The sequence below is a fragment of the Macaca nemestrina genome, chromosome 13 (genome assembly GCF_043159975.1).
Source record: "Macaca nemestrina isolate mMacNem1 chromosome 13, mMacNem.hap1, whole genome shotgun sequence".
Lineage (NCBI taxonomy): Eukaryota > Metazoa > Chordata > Mammalia > Primates > Cercopithecidae > Macaca > Macaca nemestrina.
Genome location: NC_092137.1, coordinates 42,875,343 through 42,899,974, shown reverse-complemented (window position 1 = coordinate 42,899,974; position 24,632 = coordinate 42,875,343). Strand labels below are relative to the sequence as shown.

The following is a 24,632-nucleotide window of genomic DNA, read 5'->3' as shown; positions in this document are numbered from 1 at the left end:
CCCCCATAATGACCTTGGCACAGCAGCTGAGACAGTCTACACAGCCAGCCAGCCAAAGAGCAAACCCTCTGCTGGGGCACAGCGGCCTTCCTCAGCGCACCACCCGAACACCCCAGCACCCAGCCACACAACCCAGCACTGGCCACAGCAGGGCACGAGTCACACTGCAGGGTAGTTCACAAGAAAAAGGCTGCCTATTGCACCTCATACCTCCAGGCCTGGGGGCACAGGATCAAAGGCCTCCTACTGGGACGACCTGGCCTCCTGAAACTTCCATGTCCCTAGGATGTGGCTTATGAGACAGCAGAAGAAGATGCAGACCCTGGGGAAAGGCCTCTGAGAGTCTCAGTGCAGCCGGGGCACAGCAGACCAACTGGCCTGGCCTGTTACCTCCCGGGGGCCCTCGGAGCTCAAGGTTCTGAAACAAGGACCACCTGATGCTGGGCCTAGGGGTACGCACACACAGTCTTACACCTGAGTCACCATCCTAGTAAAGAACAGCGTAAAACCAGGCAAAATTTCCAGGAATTTATTGGAAACACAATACAAATTAGTTAGTAGATGGCATCTTCTTACAGACAGACAGTCCACACTGCGATATCATGCTCAGAACGAATTATCCTGGGGAAACACTCATGAGCATGGGTGTGTGCTCTGGGTTAGCTTCCGTGGCAGGGAAAATCAGAGACACGGTGCAGAGGAACAGGAGGGGTGGACAGAAAACTGGGACATGGCCTTCCTGGGGGGAATGGTGAGGAGGGGCTGCTAACTGGGTAAATTCCCCCAAAGGAAAACAGGGACAACAGTAAAGAATAAAGGCTTCCCCCTCCCTCCCCAAAACCGTTTCCTCCATGGCAGAGTAAAACAGAATCTCCAAACACCCACGGGGCAGCTCCTCCGCCTCCCCTCGCCAGGGACTTAGGACAGCAGTGGGGCACGAACACCAGGCTCAGACATGACACCGAGTGCACCGAGGCCACCCACAGCCCCACCTGCTTGCCCTCAGCCCGCTGTTCTGCTCTGCTCTGAGTGGCAGGGGACTGACCTGGTGGGTTGCCTGTCCCAGGCTCCCAGGGCAGCTGCTTCCAACTGGGCTTCACTATTGTGAGGCACTTGCAGGACTCTGGAGGCCAAGAGGAGGGGAGAGGCCGGGGCCCCCTCTCTCCGCCTGGGGAAATGTTTCTGACAAGAACCATGGCTTCTCCAGGCTCCAGCTCCCACCAGACAGGTCCGCGGTATGGCAGGTCCCCCAGTGGCCTTGGCCCCAGGCTCTGGTGACGCGTCCTCCCATGGCGCCCAGCCAGTTTCAGGATGGGGGCAGCTTGCTGTTGCTGTTTCCACCTCTGGGTTGCCCCTCACTCCCCTGTTTTGCCTCTCAGCTTTTCTTGTTTTGTGTTAAACAAATCTCTGGATGAAAACCCCCATTTGAAATCCATTTTCCTGGGTGGGCCCTGAGCGATGGAAACTGGGCTGTGCACAAGGGGAATTGTGAAGGGCAGGCTGAAACCTTCCGACAACACCCTCCAGCCGGCCCTCCTCTCTTGTGCACCTTTAAGAAGTGAAGGGTGGGCAGGCGATGACTGAGCCAGAGGGGGAGATGCCCTACAGAGCCTGTGTCCTCACCCCAGGGGCATGTCTGCTGGGGGCTGAGCAGACAGTCTCTGCACGTCCACCCATGTGCTCACTGAACCACAGTGACATGCCACTGACACACAGCAGCGACACCGTGGCCCCAGAAAGGGAGGGGGTGGTTGGGAAACCCTCTCAGCACCAAATGCTGAGCAAAGGCATGGACTAGAGGCGCCTCGGCATCCTTCCTCCACTGCCCGGGGGAGTCTGTCAGAACGAGGGGACAGTTTCCAGAGACAAAGGGAGAGCTTGAAGTCTCAGTCAATATAACCCTCCTAGGATGATGGGACTGCAGAACCATGAACTTTACTTACAAGAGGAAGGAAAAGCCTGCTTGGCACATGTAGCTCGAACAAGCTGTGCTCTTCCCAAAGCCAAATTTCAACTGGGTAGACAGGAGGGGCCTCCCTTCTCCTGCTTCAGACCTGGCTGACTCCTGTCTCCAAATCTCTTGGGCCTGGGTGAGAGGGCCTCTCCCAAAAGGCAGAGGAAATGAAGCTGACAGCTGAGTCATGGGTAGCTAATTGTTTCCAGAATCTGCAGTCATCACTTAACAGGGGTTCAGAAAGAAAGTGAAAGGGTGAGGGACGCATTTCCCTTTCTGGGTCCAAGTACAACAATAAATCCAGAGCAGGGCACAGACAGACAACTTTCCTGTGTCTTTTTCTTTAGGGAAGAAACATCCCACATGATGCGGCACTTGGAGAGCAAAGACCTCCTCCCAGGTCTCTGGTGAAGGGACCCGTCAGTGGCAACCCTGAGAACACCTGCCTGCCACCTCCACCCATCTCACCAAACGCTTCTGACACAGGGCCCACCCTCGGGGCCCCAAGCCAAGACCCAGTACAGCTCCAAGAGTGGGTGGTGGTAGAAACATCCCATGATCGCCCTTGCAGAAGCCTGAGATGAGAACCAACTCCTCCTCAGAAAAGAAGCTGAGATGTCTGCAAAACCACCCTCCACCTCAAACACCACGCTCTCTCTGCCAAGCGGAGCCCAGCCTCCGAGGACACAGACGTCTAGAGCATCATTACCCTTACTGTGTTACCTCGTTCTTCCCAGGGAGTCAATTCAATTGTAGCCACTGTGTCTTGCAACAACTTGGCTATGTGGGCCTCTCATACCTGCTATCCAGCTGTCTCCCAGTCACCCCAGAGATGGCTGGGAGGTCAGACTCCAGTTGTCTTTCATAGGACTGTGACCCTGTGCCCCATGGCCTATGCCTGCAAACAGAGGGCAGGGGAGTTGCCAGCCTCACATCTGCCCAGGGAGCTCATCGGGCGCTGCGCTGTTCCTATCCTTGCAGTTGCCAGCACAGAGCAGCTGAGTGGCCAACTGTGATGCCACCGAGGGCTGGTGCTGAGGGCAGGTGGGAAACGCCAAGAGCTCAAGCCAGAGGAGCAGACAGGTCCCTGGGGCCTAGGTCACATGTGCTCACAGGATTTGGGCTGGAGGGGTGGGGTCATGGGGTTGGCCATACAGACTCATACCCACAAACACAGTTCTCTCACTCCACGCCCCTGGGCCAAACAGAGTCTGTCTGCTTAAAATGAAACTAGGTCATTTGTGGCCTGCTGAAGGACCCACCTGGCAGCAGTTCTTCATCAGCTGGTGTGGCTGCAAGGGAACAGGGCAGTAAGCAAACGGCTCGTCACAGTGATACACACGCTTGGCACTTTTAACACCTGCTCTTGCTGGAGCTGTCTGGGACCAAGCAGAGCCGGGCAGAACACCAGCTTCTCTCCAACTACAAAACACAGATGATGAGTTTACAGGCTTATCTTTTGTCAGAACCTCAGGCAACTCTGTTCCTTGGAGGAGTAGGAGGGAGGGTCACATATAGGAATGCTGGGGGCAAACAGCAGATTCCCCCATTTCAAAAAAAAAAAAAAAGTATGAAGCCTATGGAGAAAAAGCTGAGTGACGGTAACAGCAAGGACAGGGAAATGCCATGAACCTCATAAACACTGGCACATTTCTTAAGAAAAATCCACTCAGAAAGATGCCATGGCCCTCCTGTACATATTTAGTAACTATACAGCATAAGACCGAGCTGAGCGGACACATGCAGGGTGACAGCGGCTCTGAGCTCGCAGCAGCCCCACTGCCAAGTGACCGCTGTTGCTGGGAGGGGTGCAGGGCGCTGCAGAAGGGAGGAGGTGGAGGGGTTCCCTCAGCCCCTCACTTCTCAGCAGGTCTCGCTCTGTAACAGCGAGGTCTCTGACAAGAAAGCGAAGTGCTGCTGATCCACACGTGGAGACACAGGATTTGGAACGTGCACTCCCACAGTTCCTTCCCCGCCCCATTGCGTCTCCATGGATGCACGCAGAGGTCTCCCACTGAAATGTACTGGGAGTGGGGCTGCCTCCTTCCCAGGCACGACTGTGAACATCAGCAGGACAGTGCAGCAAGTCTTGGATTGTAGAATGAATCAGGGAAAGCTCAGTCTGACACACAGCACGTGAGTTCTAGAAAAGGGAAGAAACAGGGTGAAGGTTAAACAAGTCCTGATGGTGGAGGCAAGATGAAAGGGAGGATGGACTCAGCCCTCCCAACATCACAACCTTCAGGGAAAGGAGGTTCAGCAGTAGGTCAAAGAAAATCTCATGACTAGGCCAGGTGTGGTGGCTCACACCCATAATCCCAGCACTTTGGGAGGCCGAGGCCGGTGGATGGCTTGAGGCCAGAAGTTCAAGACAGTCTGGACAACATAGAAACACTCTGTCTCTACAAAAATAAAAATAAAAAATTAGCTGGGTGTGGTGGTGCATGCCAGCTACTCAGGAGGTCAGCTACTGACCAGTAGTCCCAGCTACTCCAGAGGCTGAGGTGGGAGGAATGCTTGAGCTCACAAAGCCAAGGCTGCAGTGAGCTGTGATCGCACCACTGCACTCCAGCCCAGGTGACAGAGCAAGACCCTGTCTGGAAAAAAAAAAGAAAAAAAAAAGGGTCACAATGTAGTTTAACACTGGATCAAAGGGAAAGTTTAATTAAAGCCAATAAAATATATAATTGATACTGAAGGATGGAAAGATCTTAAAAGCTGGGTTTTGAATAGGCGGGTTTAGTGGTCACTGGAAAGGTGCTACAGTACACCAGGCAAGAGAAGAGACTCATGGAACTTCCCTGACGGATACTAAGGAATGGGGAACAGAGTTGGCTGGGAGGAGGCACGATCTCATCTGAGCTCATCATAATTAATCATAATGATGTGGGCACCCAGAGGCTATGAACACATTTCTTGTAGGAGGGGAGTGAACCTCACTCTCCCACAGTGTCAGGAACTATTCCTATGCCCCTCACTCCCACCCCCTCCACTTCCCCGAAAACCTTCAACTCTGACCATCTGGAGACTACAGTAGAAACAAGTAAATGAAAAAGCAGAAGTGGCCTGCAAACCACATCGCCACCGTGTTGTATTACTCAGAAAGTTGTGAAAGCTTTTACTTAGTTATTAGGAAAGTGGCTAGGAGGGGTTGTTTGCTGAGAAGAGGTAAGATGCTCAGATATTCTCTGCCCCAGGCACACCACCCTGCAGCCAGGAAATGACCCAGCAATGCTCACCTTCACAGCCTCAGGGCATGCCGAGGAAGGGCTGCAGGATGGAGCAGAGCTGTGCTTTCACTTCATGAGCTTTTCTAGGATAGGGAAGATATATGTACCCAACTTGGTATTTGATATGAGCTCAGCAAATATGTGTTAAATAAAGGCCCAGATAAATTCAGTTTAGGAATCAGGCTAACCTTGCTTTATTGAACACACTGTAGGTTATGTAACTGTCTTATTTAACCTTCAGCAGAATCTTGGGAGTGTCAGAGACGTTAAGAACTTGCTCAAGGTCATAGTAAGTAAGCTGAGGAGTCAAGGTTTGACTTTATATCTTAATATGGGTCAAGTTTTTCCTACTACACCAAGCTGCTCATTCTCCATCCAGCCTAGTGTTCTGCTAACAGCCCAGTAAGAGCATCCTGACCTCCTCAGTGTCTAAATGGAAGGTTATGTATGTGTCAGCGTCTCCTAGGAGCTACTCTCTCTTTTTGTATTTAGTGGAGCAGGAGCTCTGTCATTCATCTGTCTAAACCCTTATGGAATTAAATCACCTATCAAAAGAGCTGCTTTTAATAGTTTCCCAAGTTTCTAGCCCGCCATGGAAAATTGTGCTTTTATTTGTGCCAATCTTGCCTGCTGCAGTTTCAGAGACAACCCTCTTCTCCTAGCGTCTCAGGTTCTGGTGCCCGGGCTCCAATCTGCCTTCTCCACCCTGGCTCTGTTTTCAGTTGAGACAGGCCACCTCTCTGTATTCTAGGCTGAAGAATCCCAGTACTCACCACCTGCCCTTATAAGGTTATCACTTCACTCTCCTCTGCTCAGAGCTTCCCCAGATCCTCTGCATTTCCTTGAAGCAGGAACAAGAGCCAGATACAGAGACTCAGCACAGTAGCACAGGCAGAGAGCCCCAGGAAAGGTCTGTATCAATTCTCAGTCTCCTTCCTAGACCATGATGTAGCCCAAATCATTTCTCTTTTTGTTTATTTATTCTCAAATGTGTTAACCTATATTTGCCACTGTGGTATGTACTCACCCTGACTGACAGGCACTTATTTGGTTTTTTGGGTTTTTTTTTTTTTTTGCAAAATTTTCCCTAATGGTTTGACTACTCAGAAGTACTTGAAGTCCATGGACTTGGAGATTCTGCACTTGAATCAACCAGTCCAATGAAAACAGCCTAGCCAGCTAGTTGCTGCCTTCTGAGTTAGTTTCCTTCCCTTCTGAAAATCAGAGAAGAAACCATCATCAGAACTTTAGAGGCTAGAAAGCAGATAAATGAGTGAAAACAGACTATGCACTCAAGACAGACAGACTTGAAGTTTCAGTGTGGAAGGCTGAGGACCCAATTTGTCCAGAGAACCCCAAAGGGCTCATGAAATGATACCGGGTACCTCTGGAAGTGGGGGAGGGGACTGAAGCAAGGAAGAGGAGTTAAAGGCTCTTTGAGAAGCAGCTGGATCGCAAGAAGCTCTCCCGACTCCACACCACCAGGCAACTGGCTATGTCCCACCAGTAGGGACATTTATTCTCTGAAGAGGACAAAAACAAGTTTCAGGCCTAGGGGGCACTAGGTACCATGCACAGCTAAGGACAAGGCTACAACTCTAACATAGAGAGATCAAGTGAACCTATATCCACTGAATGGTGAGCCTCCAGCCTTCTTCCCATGAAGCTCTCAGAATGCAGGTGACAAACCTTTATCCTCTGGGGAACAGATAGGAAGAAACTCCTCTGGGGAATCTGACAAGCCCATGATAAAATACGTAAAGAAACTGACATTTATGGTCCAAACACCAGGCCAACCTGATCACCCTACAGTGAACTGCACTACAGGTTCTGCCAAGAACAGGCACAGAGGTTTCACTCTGATTTTTAGTCTCCTACTTTTAAACATTATTTGACAACAAAGGTCACCAGGGGAAAAGAAAAAAAAAAAAAAAACCCTCTAACACAAGTGTTGGAGACCAAATAACAAATAATCAACAGAAGAATACAAATTGGAAGAAACAGAGAGAAGAAATAGAGAAGAAAACTTAAAAAACAAAAAACACAGCCGGGCGCGGTGGCTCACGCCTGTAATCCCAGCACTTTGGGAGGCCAAGGCAGGCAGACCACGAGGTCAAGAAATCAAGACCAGCCTGGCCAACATAGTGAAACCTTGTCTCTACTAAAAATACAAAAATTAGCTAGGTGTGGTGGCACGTGCCTGTAATCCCAGCTACTCAGGAGGCTGAGGCCGGGGAATCACTTGAACCCAGGAGGCGGAGGTTGCAGTGAGCCAAGATTGTGCCACTGCACTCCAGCCTGGTGACAGAGTGAGACTCTATCTCAAAATAAATAAATAAATAAATAAAATAAAAATAAAAAGCCACTATCATTAATATCCTCAGAGAAGAAAAGATCTGTGAAAGATATGTATCTATGAAACATAAATAGTATGTTATTTTTTCTTAACTGAGAGAAACAGGAGGGGGAAGCACATAGAAGGATTGAGGAGTTCTGCTTCCTATTATGGTAGGCTAATTTGCCTAATCCTCCAGCCAGTAACAGTGTTAAACTCTGGACAAAATATAAGGAACAACTGTTTGAGGCCAGGTGTGGTGACTCATGCCTGTAATCCCAGCACTTTGGGAGGTTGAGGTGGGAGGATCACTTGAGGTCAGGAGTTCAAGACCAGCCTGGCTAACACGACGAAACCCCGTCTCTACTAAAAGTACAAAAATCAGCCAGGCATGGTGATGGCCACCCAAAATTCTAGCTACTTGGGAGGCTGAGGCAGGAGAATTGTTTGAACCCAGGAGGCGGAGGTTGCAGTGAGCCGAGATCATGCCACTGCACTCCAGCACGGGCGACAGCGCGAGACTCTGTCTCAAAAATACAATACAATAAATTTTAAAAAAAAGAACAACTGTTTGAAAGTACTAGAGAGCAACCAAAATCAGGTAAAAATTGGAGGGGCTCTGAACCTAGAAAAAAGTGAGACAAGGTAAGAAAAAGTGAGACAAGGTGAAAGCCACTCTTAAGTGTCTTTGCCTGTGAGCATGTTCGTGCAGTACAAGATGAATATATTTCAGGCAGAAAGCTACAGTCTACTGGGCTGAGGAACCAGAAGTCAGAGTTTCAAGCAGCCAATACAGCTGGAAACCGAGGGAAGAGATCTTACAGAGGAAGGAGACACAGAAGGGGGAGCCCTCAAATCTACATACAAACTCCCCTCACATTACTTGCTTATTTCTGAACTATGCAAGTGCAGGGTGAGATTCCCAGGAGTCCAATGGAAAACATCAGCTGGAAGGCTCAAAGAGCCGAGCAGTGACTTCAGGAGCTGTCCAGTGCTGCGAAGACAGAATTTGGAGTTCAAATTCTGTGAAGTTAAAAAGGGGCCTGGTAAACAACTTGGTCGTTCCACTGAAATTCCATGGGAATAAGGACAAAATTGAAATAGGTGAGGCTTAATAAAGCTTTAAACCAAACCTCCAATGTAAGTCCTTTCTACAACAAAATTTACCACTCTGCAAAGGAAAATAACAGAATCCTGAGTCTTTATAACTCATCATTCACACTGACCCAGTATGCATTTAAAAATGATTGGACATAGCCAAGTGCAGTGGCTCATGCCTGTAATCCCAGCACTTTGGGAGGCCGAGGTGGGTGGATCACCTGAGGTCAAGAGTTCGAGACCAGCCTGGCCAACATGGTGAGACCCCCATCTCTACTAAAAACACAAAATTAGCCGGGCATGGTGGCACATTCCTGTAATCCCAGCTACTCAGGAGGCAAGGCTGGAAAATCGCTTGAACCTCGGAGGCAGAGGCTGCAGTGAGCTGAGATTGCGCTATTGCACTCCAGCCTGGGCAACAAGAACGAAACTCTGTCTCAATTAAAAAAAAAAACAGATTAGACATGAGAAACAAGAAAATGCAACCCATAATCAAAAGAAAAAACAGTCCCTAGATTAATGGATAATTCAGATGTTAGAATTCGTAGCTATGGACTTAAAATATTTACTATAAATATGCTAAAGAATCTATAGAAAAAGACAGGCATAACAGGTGACAAGGTAGGGAATTTTAGAAGTATAAAATAACTAAATGGAAATCTGAAAACTGAAAAATACAAAATCTAAAATGAAAAATGTGTTGGATGGGACTAATAGCAGCTTTGATACTGTAGAAGAAGTAATCAGTCAACTTGATGACAGAACTCTAAAAATCATCCAAAATGACAGAGTACACACTGTATGACTGCATTTATATATAATTCTAGAAAACAGGCCAGGCACGGTGGCTCACGCCTGTAATCCCAGCACTTTGGGAGACCAAGGCAGGTAGATCACGAGGTCAGGAGATGGAGACCATCCTGGTCAATACGGTGAAACCTTGTCTCTACTAAAATACAAAAAAAAAAAAAAAAAATTAACTGGGTGTGGTGGCATATGCCTGTAGTTCCAGATGCTTGAGAGGCCGAGGCTGGGGAATCGCTTGAACCTGGGAGGCAGAGTTTGCAGTGAGCTGAGATCGCGCCACTTCACTCCAGCCTGGCGACAGAGGGAAACTCCGTCTCAACAAAACAAAACCTAATTCTAGAAAATGTAAATGAACCTATAGTGGCAAAAAACACATCAGTGGTCACCTGGGGGTGAGGTGGGGGAGATGGGGAGGGCAGGTGGGAGGATTATAATGGGGTGCAAGAAAACTGTTGAGGGTGATGATTAAGTTTATTATTTTGATTGTGGTGATGGTTTCCTGCTGTATACATTTCAAAACTTATTGTTTATTTTAATAATATACAGTTTACCAAATGACAATGATATCTTAATAAAGTTATTAAAATGGTAATGAAAAATGGCTTTGTAGGTAGGATATAAACAAGCTCTGTGGGAGTTACATAATAACTGGTTACATGTTGGTCAAAGAGAGAGATTCTGTTTTCTGAGGCCTGCTCTTGAGGCTTTAAGTGCCCCAACAGTGTAACAAGCACTATGGGTGTTATCAGTCAGGAATTTCCCTTGTGCTTGTTAGACTGTTGGGGCCCCTCAGAGCTTCAAGAGCAGACCTCAGAAAGCAGAATCTCTCTCCCTGACCTTCTCCTGCCCCCCTTTCACCTGCTCCTTTTTCTCCCCAAGGCAGACCTTAGAAACCAAAAACATATGCTAGTCTTCCACACCCCCACCCCTGTGCCTTTCTGTCTTGGAGCTCTGACCTACCTTGTCTTATGTTGGCCAAATGGGATCCTGCCCCCCAGAGGAAGGAATGCTATACAGAGAGGTCAAGAAGAATTTGAATAGAAGGCCAGGTGCAGTGGCTCATGCCTGTAATCCCAGCCCTTTGGGAGGCTGACGCAGGCAGATCACCTGAGGTCAGGAGTTTCAGACCAGCCTGGCCAACACGGTGAGATCCCGTCTCTACTAAAAATACAAAAATTAGCTGGGCATGATGGCACACACCTGTGGTCCTAGCTACACGGGAGGCTGACAGGAGAATCACTTGAACCCGGGAGACAGAGGTTGCAGTCACCTGAGATCATGCCACTGCACTCCAGCCTAGGTGAGAGAGTGAGACTCCATCTCAAAAAAAAAAAAAGAAGAACCTGAACAGACAAGACTTGCTGCGTGTCCCCCCTCAGTCCATTTGTATTAGATCATACCATTTTTGTCCAATCGCATTTCTACATGGTTGTTAATCGTGTCTACCCAATGAAGGCCCAAGTGGGCAGAGTTTGGAGAGCTGCTGGAGAGCTGAATGTGTGGAGATTCTGGGAGGGTGGTGTGCCTGGAGAGGGCATGGAAGGTGCATACCTCTTCTCACATGCCTTGCCCTATGCATCTCTGCATCTGTATTTGTCATAATATCCTTCATAATAGATGGGTAAACATATTTCTCCTGTTCTAGGATCTACTCTAGCACATTAATTGAACCCAAGGAGGGGGTTGTAGAATTCCTGATCTGTAGCCAGCCGGTCAGAATCACAGGAAAAACAGCCTGGGGCTTGTGACCGGCACTGGAAGTCAGGTGGCAGTCTTATGGAACTGGGGGAGCCCTCAGTCTATAGGTTCTGACACTCTCCAGGTAGACAGTGTCAGAATTGAATTGGAGGACACCTAGCTTATGTCTGCTGCAAAACTGATTGCTTGCTTGGTGTGTGGGGGAAAATCCCCACACATTTGGTCACAGAAGTCTTCTGTGTCGATTGTTGTTCAGTGAGAGGACAGAAAATAAGCAACTGCTCTGAGTGTGTTTTTCCCCTTAATAGGATTTTTAAAATCTGTGCTCTAACAACATCTGCTGGCTTTAGAGATGCTGTAAGAATCATTCTATTTCAAGTTTAATAAAACCAGAAAAAAGTTTGTTAAAAAACCTAAAAGCCACGGAAAAATAGAGAAAACTGGTGTCACCATATTAAAATCAGACAAAGATTTCAAGACAAGGAGTATTAACAGAGATAAAGAGGACCATTTCAAAAGGACATAAAAATCCTAAATATAAATATACCCAATAACAGAATTTTTCAATACCTGAAGCAGAAGTTGACAAACTAAAGGGATAAACAGATACATCTGGTTGGCATATAAAGTTAAGAAAGTCTCAGCTGGGTGCAGTGGCTCACGTCTGTAATCCCAGTACTTTGGGAGGCCAAGGCAGGAGAATGGCTTAAGTCTGGGAAATCGAGACCAGCTTGGGCAACACAGCGAGATCCCCTACCCCCATCTCTGTAAAAATAAATTTTAAAAACTATTTTTAAAAAAGGTTGAGAAAGTCTCCTAGAAAGTAGAATAAAAAGACAGAGATGATAGGCTAGAGAGAAACAATAAGAAAATCAGAGGGCCAGTCCAGGAGGTCCAAAAAATATCCTACCCTTTTTTTCCTGCTGAATGTTCAGTACCAGATGACTGAAATGTGGTCAGCCCTATTTTCCCAAACACTTCCTCTTGGTCTGGCTCACGGGCTGTCCTAGAGGGGCTCCTCAGTGAAGCTGGAATCAGCACATTACAGAAAGGGTCTTCTTAGGTCTCTTCTTTGGGAATCTCCATCTAACAAAGTTAACTTCAAGTCTGCACCTTGGTTTCACATTAATCACTTTTCATACTCATTTATATGTCATCACTTTTCATATTCACTTATATGTAAATAGTTGCTGATAAAAATAAATATCTGGCTGATAGAGGAAAAATGCATAGATTATAACTCAGATGTTTTCTGAGCTTAAAGAGTGCTCAGTCATTTGAAAGGGAAAAGAGAAAACAGTGAAATAAAATAACAGTGAGCAGGGCTGAGAAGCTTTAAATGAACCCAGTGGAGGTTTCCAAATCAACTAGACTGTGACAAATTCTTCCATTTCCATTGCCCTGGGGGCTCTGCAGATTCACAAGGCTTCTCCTCACTTCTTCAAGAGGACCTGAACAGATTGCTCAGGGGGATGCCTAAATCAATCGGTTTCTGGGATTGTTCTTTACTTCCCTAGGGTGTCAAGAGACATTACCGTACTGATATCCCAATGGCTTTCTCAGACAGTTGTGCCCGATCTTTTGATGGATGAGTCAAACCTCTTCTAAGTCAAGTCCTCTTCTCAGATACCTAATCCCCTCCCTCTGCTGTCTCCTTCCCTTTCTTTTCGCAAACCTCTACTCCTCCTCCCAAAACATGTGAGACCTAGCTCTCAAGTCAGAGCTACACTTTCCTTCTCAGAGGTCACCTTCTATGGGTCACTGAGAATGGGGGAAGGGGAACAGAGGGTCAGGTTAGTTAGTTTACCTGCAGGTAAACAGAGACAATTATTGAGGAGGCAGTGAACCATGGACTGCTGTCACTCTTCTAGGACCTCCATACTGCTGAGAGGGTCTCAAGTCTAAGCCTCTTAGGGAGTCACACACTAGTGCTTCCCTCAGAGACATGATAGAAGTACTCTCTGGGAGAAGCTGTGATATTAGTAAACCCAGGAATGGTCCCAGGGGTGGCTAATTTGGCATCCTTCTAGAATATTCTAAAACACCAAGTTGTTGACTACTTATGCCTAATGCAATTGGATCTGTCTTCCTCATGGCTTCAGAGGTGGAGAGATCGTCTGCTGCCCTCAGACAATGTTTCAGTAGTCCCAAAACCCTCTCAATACATAAGGTACTCCGCTATATTGCTTCCCATTCAGTAACCCTGGGGGCATAATCGTCCTTTATGAAATATTTTTTTGAATCTTAAAGGTTTTAAAAATATATTTAACCAGGTTATGACACTACCCTTTGAGACAAGGAGAGCAGAGATTAGTCTAGGGACACTTGAGTTCTTCCAGAGACAATGTTTTAAAAGATTTTTTAAAAACTGCAGTCTTTTGAAATGGCATGAGTTTTTGACAGAAGGCAGCCTGGGCCTAAGCATGCCTAAGAGTGCCATCAGCTGTCCCTGGCAGTCTATTTTTATTGGAATTTGTGAAGACAGCAGATGCATTCCCAGAGCTCACTCACTGGTACAATGGCTCTCACCACCACCCATTTCCCAGGGTTGGGATGCCAACAGTTAGAATTGTTGAATCACTGATTTCAGACTCAAGTCGTCAGAAGGACAATCTTCACACTCCAGATCATAATATTGTACTTACAGAGGCATCTACATTAGATACCCTCTTCATGGAAGTCTCAAAAATTGTATACTCAATGCAGAAAATAAATAAGAAATATAAACAGATCTACAGTGTACTCACGTGCCCTAGGGGAAATAAGCCAGAGGACAGCAAATTCAGAAGGGCTTTATTGTACAATTCATCACTTTCCTTGGCTCAGATGCCTTGACTCTGTCACACTGAAAACTCACCTCTCCTCTGAGCCTGTTGCTGACATGCTGAGTCCTGCTTCAGTACCCCTGGAACCAAAAATCTATGTCATCTTGGAAAAAGGTTAAGAACACCTCCAACCGATGGTCTCTATCACTTCAGAAGAAGTCTTTCTCAAGGTCCCCATCTGATAAAGACTGAGATAGCAGGCAGTAGCCTTGTCCCTGTGCATTGGAATGGAAGATCTGCAGACTGAACAAAGCTCAAGTAGCTGTCACTGTGGGAAGAACCAAGGGCATCTTCTTAAGGGTCAGGAGAGGATGAGAGGCCTGTACAGCCATCCGCCTTTCTTCTCTCCAGGATTCTTTCTGATTCAGCCTTCACTCTGAATAAGATTCTACTGTCTCAAGGTCAGGATGTTCTATCTCCTCTGCTATAGGGTCTCTGATAGGGGAGCCCACAGGGAGCTAAGTGAGTCTTTCCTATAAACCTAAATTCCTGCCTTTAATGCTCCTCAAAATAACTTAATCCAAGGGCAGTTCTTCTTTATAGATACTGGGGCCCTCTAATGTACAAATATCCATTGGAATATAACCATCTACCTTCAAGCAAATCCGTAAGTCATATTTTGAAAATCATACTTTTAGGTAAGAAATAAATATAGTTATAAGGAAGGTACTGAAACATTATTTATATACAGCTCTCAGGACTATAAAAATGGTTGATATCTTAGAAATTTTCTAAATAAAACTTTAATAGAAGCTATTCTTTAAGGCAGAGATAGAATCTTAACACTTGATGAATACCTACTATGAGTCAGAGACTATGCTGGGAAGAGGATATAATTTGATTTAAATACATTTCACCTTTAGGTGATTCTGTGAATTTTCTCTTCTTTCTTTTTTTCCCTTCTCTCTCTAACATTAATAATACAGCCCCTATGCCCCAACTTCCAGAAAAATATAGTTCCTATACCCCCCAACTTTCATATTTGGTATATCAGCAGACGAGCTTTACACAGGCAGAAAATGACGGTGAAGGGGTTTTATTAAAAAGTGATGGCTTCAGCCAGGCACGGTGACTCATGCCTGTAATCCTAGCACTTTGGGAGGCTCAGGCGGGCAGATTACCTAAGGTCAGGAATTTGAGACACACCTGGCCAACATGGTGAAAGGCCATCTCTACTAAAAATACAAAAATTAGCTGGGTGTGGTGACGGATGCCTGTAATCCCAGCTACTCTGGAGGCTGAGGCAGGAGAATCGCTTGAAACCGGAGGCAAAGGTTGCAGTGAGCTGAGATCGCACCACTGCACTCCAGCCTGGGAAACAGGGCGAGTCTCCATATCAAAAAAAAAGAAAGAAAGTGATGGCTTTATGGTCTGAGCAAAGAAAAATACCCCACTGTATTTCTCTATACATTCACAAACATATACCCATTTCCTATATAAAGAAAATATGAACATCTCCTATGTACGGGAATATGTAGTTTTATTAAGCTTTGCTTTATTGAACTTTACAGATTCTGTGCTTTTTTAAAAATTGAAGCTTTGTGGCAACTCTGCATTGAACAAGTCTACTGATACCATTTTTCCAGCAGCACATGCTTACTTAATGTCTCTGTGTCACATTTTGGTAATTCTTACAATACTTCAAGCTTTTTCTTTATTATATCTGTTATGTTGATCTGTAATCAGTGATCTTTGATGTCACTATTGTAATTGTTTTGGGCCACAAGCCACGCCCATATAAGATAGTAAACTTAATCAATAAATGTGTGTGTGCTTTCTTGAGGGGAGCTCTGAAAAAACTTTTTTAAAATAAAAAAGTAAATGCTGTGTGTCCTCTGACTGCTCCAGCGACTGTCCTTTCCCTGTCTTTTTCCCTCTCCTTGAGCATCTCTATTCTCTGAGACACGACAATATTGAAATTAGGCCAATAAATAACCCTACAATGGCTTGTAAGTGTTCAAGCGAAAAGAAGGGTCGCACATCTCTCAATTTAAATCAAAAGCCAGAAATGATGAGCCTTCGTGAGGAAGGCGTATTGAAAGCCAAGAGAGGTTGCAAGCCAGGCCTCTTGCACCAAACAGTTAACCAAGTAGTGAACGCAACCTGGAAAAGTTCTTGAAGGAAATTAAGAGTGCTACTCCAGTGAACACATTAATGATACCAAAGTGAAACAATCTTACTGCTGATAAGGAGAAAGTGGCCTGAATAGAAGAACAACAGAAGGAACAACATTCCCTTAACCCAAAGCCTAATCCAGAGCAGGACCCTAACTCTCTTCAATTCTATGAAGACTGAGAGAGGTGAGGAAGCTGGAGAAAAAAAGTTTGAAGCTAGCAGAGGTTGGTACATGGGGTTTAAGGAAAAAAGCCATCACCATAAACATAAAAGTGCAAGTAAAGCAGCAAGTGCTGATGTAGAAGCTGCAGCAAGTTATCCAGATCTAGCTAAGATCACTGATGAAGGCAGCTACGCTAAACAACAGATTTTCAATGTAGACAAAACAGCCTTATACTGAATATGCCATCTAGGACTTTCATAGCTAGAGAGGAGAAGCCAATGCCTTCAAAGCTTCAAAGGAACTACTGACTCTCTCGTTAGAGGCTAATGCAGTTGATGACTTTATAAGCTGAAGCCAGTGCTCATTTACTATTCCAAAAATCATAGAGCCCTTAAGAATTATGCTTAATCTATTCTACCTATGCTTTATAAATAGAACAACAAAGCCTAAATGATAGCACCTCTGTTTACAGCATGGTTTACTGAATATTTTAACCTTGCTGTTGAGACCTACTGCTTAGGAAAAAAAAATCAAAATATGGCTGCTCATTAACAAGGCACCTGGTCACCCAAGAGCTCTGATGGAGATGTACAAGGAGATGAATGTTGTTTTCATGTCTGCTAGCACAACATCTATCATCCATTCTGGGATGGATGAACAGATGGATGAATGAATGGATTCATTCCTTCATCCATTCATTCAAGATAGAGTCCTGCTTTGTCATCCAGGCTGGAGTGCAGTGACATGGCTCACTGTAGCCTCGATCTCCTGGGCTCAAGTGATCTTCCCACCTCAGCCTCCCGAGTAGCTGGCATTACAGCCCACGTGCTACCATGACTGGCAAATTTTTGTATTTTTTGTAGAGACAGAGTTTCCCTATGTTGTCCCAGCTGGTCTTGAACTCCTGGACTCAAGCAATCCACCTGTCTTGGCCTCCCAAAGTGCTGGGACTACAGGTGTAAGCCACCACACCCAGCCAAGGAGTAAGTTTAACTTTCAAGTCTTATTTAGGAAATACCTTTTGTAAGGCTATGCCTGCCATAGTGATTCCTCTGATGGATCTGGGCAAAGTCAACTGAAAACCTGCTAGAAAGGACTCGCCTTTATACATGCCATTAGAACATCAGAAATTCATGGGAGGAGGCCAAAATATCAATACTAACAGGAGTTTAGAAGAAATTGATTCCAACCCTCATGGATAACTTTGAAAGGTTCAGGACTTCAGTGGAGGATGTAACTGCAGATATGGTGGACATAGCAGGAGAATTAGAATGAGAAGTGGCACCTGAAGATGTGGCTGAATTGCTACAATCTCATGATCAAACTTGAACAGATGAGTAGTTGCTTCTTAGGGATGAACAATGAAAGTTGTTTCTTGAGATGGAAACTACTCCTGGTGAACATGCTGTGAACATTGTTGAGATGAAAATAAAGGATTTAGAATATTACATAAACTTAGTTGGTAAAGCAGTAGCAGAGTTTGAGAGAATTGACTCTAATTTTGAAAGAAGTTCTATTGTGGGTAAAATACTATCAAAGAGCATCACATGCCACAAAGAAATCTTTCGTGAAAGGAAGAGTCCATTTAATGTGGCAACTGTCAATGTGGTCTTATTTTAAGAAATTGTCACAGCCACCCTAAGCTTCAGCAACCACCATCCTGATCAACAGTGGCGATCAACATTGAGGCAAGATCTCCCAGCAGCAAAAAGATTACGACTCACGAAGGCTCAGATGATCATTAGCTTTTTTTTTTTTAGCAACAAAGTATTTTTTAAATTAAGGTATATACATTGTTATTTTATACATAATGCTATTGCAGACTTAGTAGACTATAGTACAGTGTAAATACAACCATTGTTTGTTTGTTTGTTTGTTTTGAGACAAGGTCTCACTCTGTTGCCCAGGCTTAGGTACAGTGGTGTGATCTTGGCTCACTGCAGCTCTGACCTCCCAGTCTCAATCGACCCTCCCACCTCAGCCTCCCGAGTAGCTGGGACTACGGGCACATGCCACCATGATTGGCTAATTTTTGTATTTTTTGTAGGGAAAAGGTTTCAGCATGTTGCCCAGGCTGATCTCAAACTCCTGGGCTCAAGCAATCTGCTATCTTGGCCTCCCAAAGTGTTGGTATTAGAGATATGTGCCATCACACCCAGCCAACATAACTTTATATGCACATGTGACTTGCTTTATTGTGATATTAGCTTTATTGCAGTGGTCTTGAACTGAACTCACAGTATCTCTGAGGTATGCCTGTAAATGCTGTACCCGATATACAAATCTGGGCCTGTATTCATCTAGTGGAAAAAACACTACATTTGGAGTTTAGATCCCATCTCTGCTACTTTCTAGCAATGTGACTTTGGGCAATTTCTTTAACCTTCTTGAGCTTCTACTTTTTCCACTCCTAAAATGTAGGTTGTAACATTTACCTCATAAAGTGTTTGGAAAATCAAGTGATATAAAGTACATGAAAAGAGGGAGGTAGAACAAGATGATCAAACAGAAGCCTTCAGCAATTGTCCCTGCTGAAGGAACACCAAATTGAAGAACTATACAAAAACGCACCTTCATAAGAGCCAAAAATCAGGTAAGTGATCACAGTACCTGATTTTAACATCATATTAAGAAAACAGGCACTGAAGAGGGAAGGGAAGAGGGAGGGAGAACACAGTGATTGTGAAGCTTTGCATTGGAACTCAGTGCTGCCCTGACACACTGGAAAGCAATACGAGGCAGAACTCAGCTGGTGCCCACAGAAGGAGCATTTAGGCCAGCCCTAGCCAGAGGGGAATAGCCCATCCCAGCAGTCGGAACCTGAGTTCTGGCAAGCCCTTCCACTGTAGGTTACAGTGCTCTGGGTTCCTAAATAAACTTGAAAGGCAGTCTAGGCCACAGGGACTGCAATTCCTGGGCAAATCCTGGTGCTGTGCTGGTTTTGGAGCCAGTGGACTTGGGGAGCATACCATCTAGTGAGATACCAGGCAGGGCTGTTAAGGGAATGCTTGCACCACACTTCCCCCAACCTCAGGCAGCACAGCTCGCAGCTCTCGCAGAGACTCCTTCCTCCTGCTTAGGAGAGAAAAGGATAGAGTGAAGAGGACTTTCTCTTGCAACTTGGATACCGGCTCAGCCACAGTAGTATGGGGCACCAGACACAGCCGTGAGGCCCCCATTCTAGGCCCTATCTCCCAGATGACATTTGAAAACACACTCCAAGCAGGAAGAAAACCCACTGCCTTGAAGAGAAGGACCTAGTCCTGGCAGGATTCACCAGCTGCTGACTAAAAAGCCCTTGGGCCCTGAATAATCAGCAGTGGTATCCAGGCAGTACTTGCTGTGTGCTTGGATGAGACTCAGAGACATGCTGGCTTCAGATGTGACCCAGCACATTCCCAGCTGGATGGCTATGAGGAGAGACTCTTTCTGCTTGAGGAAAGAAGAGAGAGGAATAAGAAGACTTTGTTTTACAACTTGGGTATCAGCTTGGCCCACTGGGGTAGAATACCAGGTATTCTAACCTTAGATTCCTAAGGTTCCTGACTCCAGGCCCTGGCTCCCAGTTGGCATCTCTGGACCTACTTGGGGCCACAGTGAACTCACTGCCCTGAAGGGAAGACGTCTGGCTGGATTTGCCACCTGCTGATTGGAGAGTCCTTGGGCCTTGAGTGAACACAGGTGGTAGCCAGGCAGTGATCACCATAGGCCTTGGGTGAGCCCCAGTGCTGTACTGGCTTCAGGTCTGACACAGAGCAGTCCCAGTGATAGGGGCCACAGGGGTGCTTGTGTCATCATCCTTTCTCCAGCTCCAGGCAGCTCAGCACAGAGACAGAGTGTCCATTTGTTTGAGTGAAAGTAAAAGAAGAGTCTCCACTTAGTAATCCAGGGAATTCTCCCAGATCTTACCCAAGACAACCAAGGCAAGAGACACAGCATCACTGGGCTGGAGGTGCCCCCTAATGCAGGTGTGGCTGCAATGACCAAAGACTTAGATCGCAACACCCAAATCCCTTCTAATAGTTGGAAAGCCTTCTCAAGAAGGATGGGGACAAACAAGCCCAAACTGTGAAGACTACAACAAATACCTAACTCTTCAATGCCCAGACACTGAAGTATATCCACAAACATCAAGACCACCCATGAAAACGTGACCTCACCAAACAAACAAACAAAGACACCAGTGACCAATACCAGAGAGACAGAGATATGTGTCCTTTCAGACAGAGAATTCAAAATAGCTGTTTTGAGGAGGCACAACAGAATTCAATAATAGAATAAAATTAAGAAAGATGTTGAAATAATTTAAAAGAATCCCATCAGATAAAATTAAGAAAGAGATTGAAATAATTAAAAAGAATCAAGCAGAAATTCTGGAGCGAAAAATGCAATTGACATACTGAAGAATACATCTGAGTCTCTTAATGAATTGATCAAGCAGAAGAAAGAATTAGTGAGCTTGAAGACAGGCTATTTGAAATACACAGTCAGAGGAGACAAGAGAAAAAAGAATAAAAAGCAATGAAGCACACTTAAAAGATCTAGAAAATAGCCTCAAAGGGGCAAATCTAGAAGTTATTGTTCTTAAAGAGGAAGTAGAGGGACAGACTGAAGTAGAAAGATTATTCAAAGGGATAACAGAAAACTTCTCAAACCTAGAGAAAGATATTAATATTTAAGTACAAGGAGGTTATAGGACATCAAGCACATTTAACCCAAAGAAGACTACCTCAAGACATTTAATAATCAAACTCCAAAGGTCAAGGATTTTAAAAAGATGCTAAAAGTAGCAAGAGAAAAGGAACAAATATCATACAAAGGAGATCCAATATATCTGGCAGCAGACTTCTTAGTGTAAACCTTACAGGCCAGAAGAAAGTGTCACAATATGTTTAAAGTGCTAAAAGAAAAAAAAAAACTTTTATTTTAGAAGAGTATATCCAGCAAAAATATCCTTCAAGCATGAAGGAGAAATAAATATTTTTCCCAGACAAACAAAAGCTAAAGAATTTCATCAACACTAGACCTGTCCTACAAGAAACGCTAAAGGGAGTTCTTCAATCTGAAAGAAAAAGACATTAATGGCCGGGCGCGGTGGCTCAAGCCTGTAATCCCAGCACTTTGGGAGGCCGAGACGGGTGGATCACGAGGTCAGGAGATCGAGACCATCCTGGCTAACATGGTGAAACCCTGTCTCTACTAAAAAAAATACTAGCCGGGCGAGGTGGCGGGCGCCTGTAGTCCCAGCTACTCGGGAGGCTGAGGCAGGAGAATGGCGCAAACCCGGGAGGCGGAGCTTACAGTGAGCTGAGATCCGGCCACTGCACTCCAGCCTGGGCAACAGAGCGAGACTCCGTCTCAAAAAAAAAAAAAAAGACATTAATGAGCAATAAGAAATGATCTGAAGGTACAAAGCTTACTGGTAATAGTAAGCACACAGAAAAACATACAATATTGTAACAGTGTAATTGTCTGTAAACTACTCATATCTTGACTAGAAAGACTAAAATATGAAGCTATCAAAAACAATAACTACAACAACTTTTCAAGAGACAGGCAGTATAAGATATAAATAGAAACAACAAAAAGTTAAAAAGCAGGGGATGAAGTTAAAGTGCAGAGAGTTTCCATTAGTTTTCTCTTTGCCTAATTGTTTGTTTGTTTATACAATCAGTGTCAAGTTGGCATCAGTTTAAAATAACAGGTTATAAGATATTTTTTGCAAGCCTTATGGTAACCAGAAATCAAAAAACATACAACAGATACACAAAAAATAAAAAGCAGAAAATTAAAATATAACACCAGAGGAAAAAAAAACATACAACAGATACACAAAAAATAAAAAGCAGGAAATTAAAATATAACACCAGAGAAAATCACCTTCACTAAAAGGAAGACAGGAAGGAAGAAGGAAGAGAAGACCACAAAATAACCAGAAAACAAATAACAAAATGGCAGGATTAAGTCATTGCTTATCAACAATAACACTGAATGTAAATGGATTAAACTCTCCAACCAAAAGACACAGAGTGGTTGGATTAAAAACAACAATAACAAAAAAATAAAAATAAAAATAAAAACAAGGTCCCATGATCTGTTGCCTACAAGAAACACACTTTACCTATAAAGACACACAAAGAATCAAAGTAAAGGGATGGAAAAATATATATATTCCATGTAAATGGACACCAAAAAAGAGCAGGAGTAGCTATACCTACATCAGACAAAATAGATTTAAAGACAAAAATTATAAAAAGAGACAAAGAAGGTCATTTTTATAATGATAAACGGGTCAATTCAGTAAGAGGGAATAACAATTATAAATATATAGGCACCAAGCACTGGAGCACCCAAATATATACAGCAAATATTATTTGCACTACAGAGAGAGAGAGAGAGAGAGAGAGACCACAAAACAATAATAGCTGGAGACTTCAACACCTCACTTTCAGCAATGAACACATCATCCAGACAGAAAGTCAGTAAAGAAACCTAGGACTTAATCTGCACTGTAGACCAAACAAACCTAATAAATATTTACAGAACATTTCATCCAAAGCCTAAAGGATACATATTCTTATCCTTAGCACATGGATCATAGGACAGACCATATGTTAGGCCACAAAAACAATCTTTAAAAATTTATATAAAATAAAATTATATCAAGTATCTTCTCTGATCACAATAAAATAAAAGTAGAACTCAGTAATGACAGGAATTTTGGAAACTATACAAACACATGGAAATTAAACAATATGCTCCTGGGCCAGGTGCAGTGACTCATACCTGTAGTCCCAGTACTTTGGAAAACCTGAGTCAGGAGGATTGCTTCAGCCCAGGAGTTCAAGAGCAGCCTGGGCAACATAGTGAGACCCTGTCTCTACAAAACAACAACAATAACAAAAACAAACAAGCAAAAACACAATATGCTCCTGAATGACCAGTGGGTCAATGAAAACATTAAGAAGGGAATTTTAAAATTTCTCAAAACAAATGATAATGGAAATACAACATACCAAAACCTATGGGATATAGCAAAGGTAAACTAAGAGGAAAGTTTATAGCAAAAAGAGCCTTGATATGGTTTGGCTGTGTCCCCACCCAAATCTCAACTTGAATTGTATCTCCCAGAATTCCCACATGTTGTGGGAGTGACCCAGAGAGAGGTAATTGAATCATGGGGGCCAGTCTTTCCTGTGCTATTCTCATGATAGTGAATAAGTCTCATAAGATCTGATGGGTTTATTAGGGGTTTCTGCTTTTGCTTCTTCCTCATTTTCTCTTGCTGCCACCATGTAAGAAGTGCCTTTGGCCTCCTGCCATGATTCTGAGACGTCCCCAGCCATATGGAACTGTAAGTCCAATTAAACCTCTTTTTCTTCCCAGTCTCGGATATGTCTTTATCAGCAGTGTGAAAACAGACTAATACAAGCCTACATCAAAAAAGTAGAAACACTTCATATAACCTAACCAGTGTATCTTAAAGAACTAGGAAAGCAAGAGCAAACTAAACCCAAAATTAGTAGAAGAAAGGAAATAATAAAGATCAGAGCAGAAATAAGTTAAATCAAAATGAACGAAACAATACAAAAGGTCAATTGAACAAAAAGGTGATTTTTTGAAATTATAAATAAAATCAATAAACCTTTAGCCAGACTAAGAGAAAAAGAGAGAAGACACAAATAAAATCAGAGATGAAAAAGGAGACATTACAGCTGATACCACAGAAATTCAGAGGATCATTAGAGACTATCATAAGCAATTAAATGCCAACAAATTGGAGAAATGGACACATTTCTAGACACATACAACCTACCAGGACTGAATCATCAAGAAATCCAAAACCTGAACAGACCAATAACAAGTAATGAGATCAAGGCCATAATAAAAAGTCTCCCAGCAAAGAAAAAAAGGCCAGGACCCTATGGCTTCACTGCTAAATTTTATAAAACATTTAAAGAAGAACTAAACCCTATCCCACTGAAACTACTCCACAAAATAAAGGAGAAAGTAATATTTCCAAATTCATTCTGCAAGGCCAGTACTACCCTGATAGCAATACCAGAAAAAGACATATCAAAAAAAGCATGCAAAAAGTCTCAACAAAATACTAGCAAATTGAATTCAACAATACATTTAACAAGTTTATCCATCATGACGAAGTGGGATTTATCCCAGGAATGCAAGCATGCAAATCAATCACAAATCAATCAGTGTAACATATCACATCAACTGAAAGACAAAAACCATATGATTATTTTAATTGAGGCTGGAAAGCATTTGATAAAATTCAACATCCCTTCATGATAAAAATCCTCAAAAAACCAGGAATACAAGGAACATACTTCAACACAATAAAAGCCATATATAACAGATCCATAGCTAGTGTCATACTGAACAGGGAAAA

The 24,632-nt window shown here is 44.1% G+C and overlaps 1 protein-coding gene across 8 annotated transcripts in view; it reads right to left on the bottom strand.

Moving 5' to 3' along the window:
* Nucleotides 1-513: 513 nt before the first annotated feature.
* The window catches only part of LOC105464917 (metastasis associated 1 family member 3), a 261,198-nt gene continuing 237,079 nt past the window's right edge, over nucleotides 514-24,632 (bottom strand). For 4 of the 8 annotated variants that reach the window (XM_071076627.1, XM_071076621.1, XM_071076622.1 and 1 more), the window contains exons 17-18: nucleotides 19,195-19,300; nucleotides 514-4,097 (exon numbers count right to left, since the gene is read on the bottom strand). In XM_071076627.1, the coding sequence (XP_070932728.1) occupies nucleotide 4,097; nucleotides 19,195-19,300 (107 nt within the window). In that variant the 3' untranslated portion in view covers nucleotides 514-4,096. Of the gene's footprint in view, nucleotides 4,098-5,193; nucleotides 5,268-13,979; nucleotides 14,028-19,194; nucleotides 19,301-24,632 lie in introns of all 8 variants that reach the window. The other 4 variants (XM_071076624.1, XM_071076625.1, XR_011611651.1 and 1 more) reach the window with 3 other exon arrangements.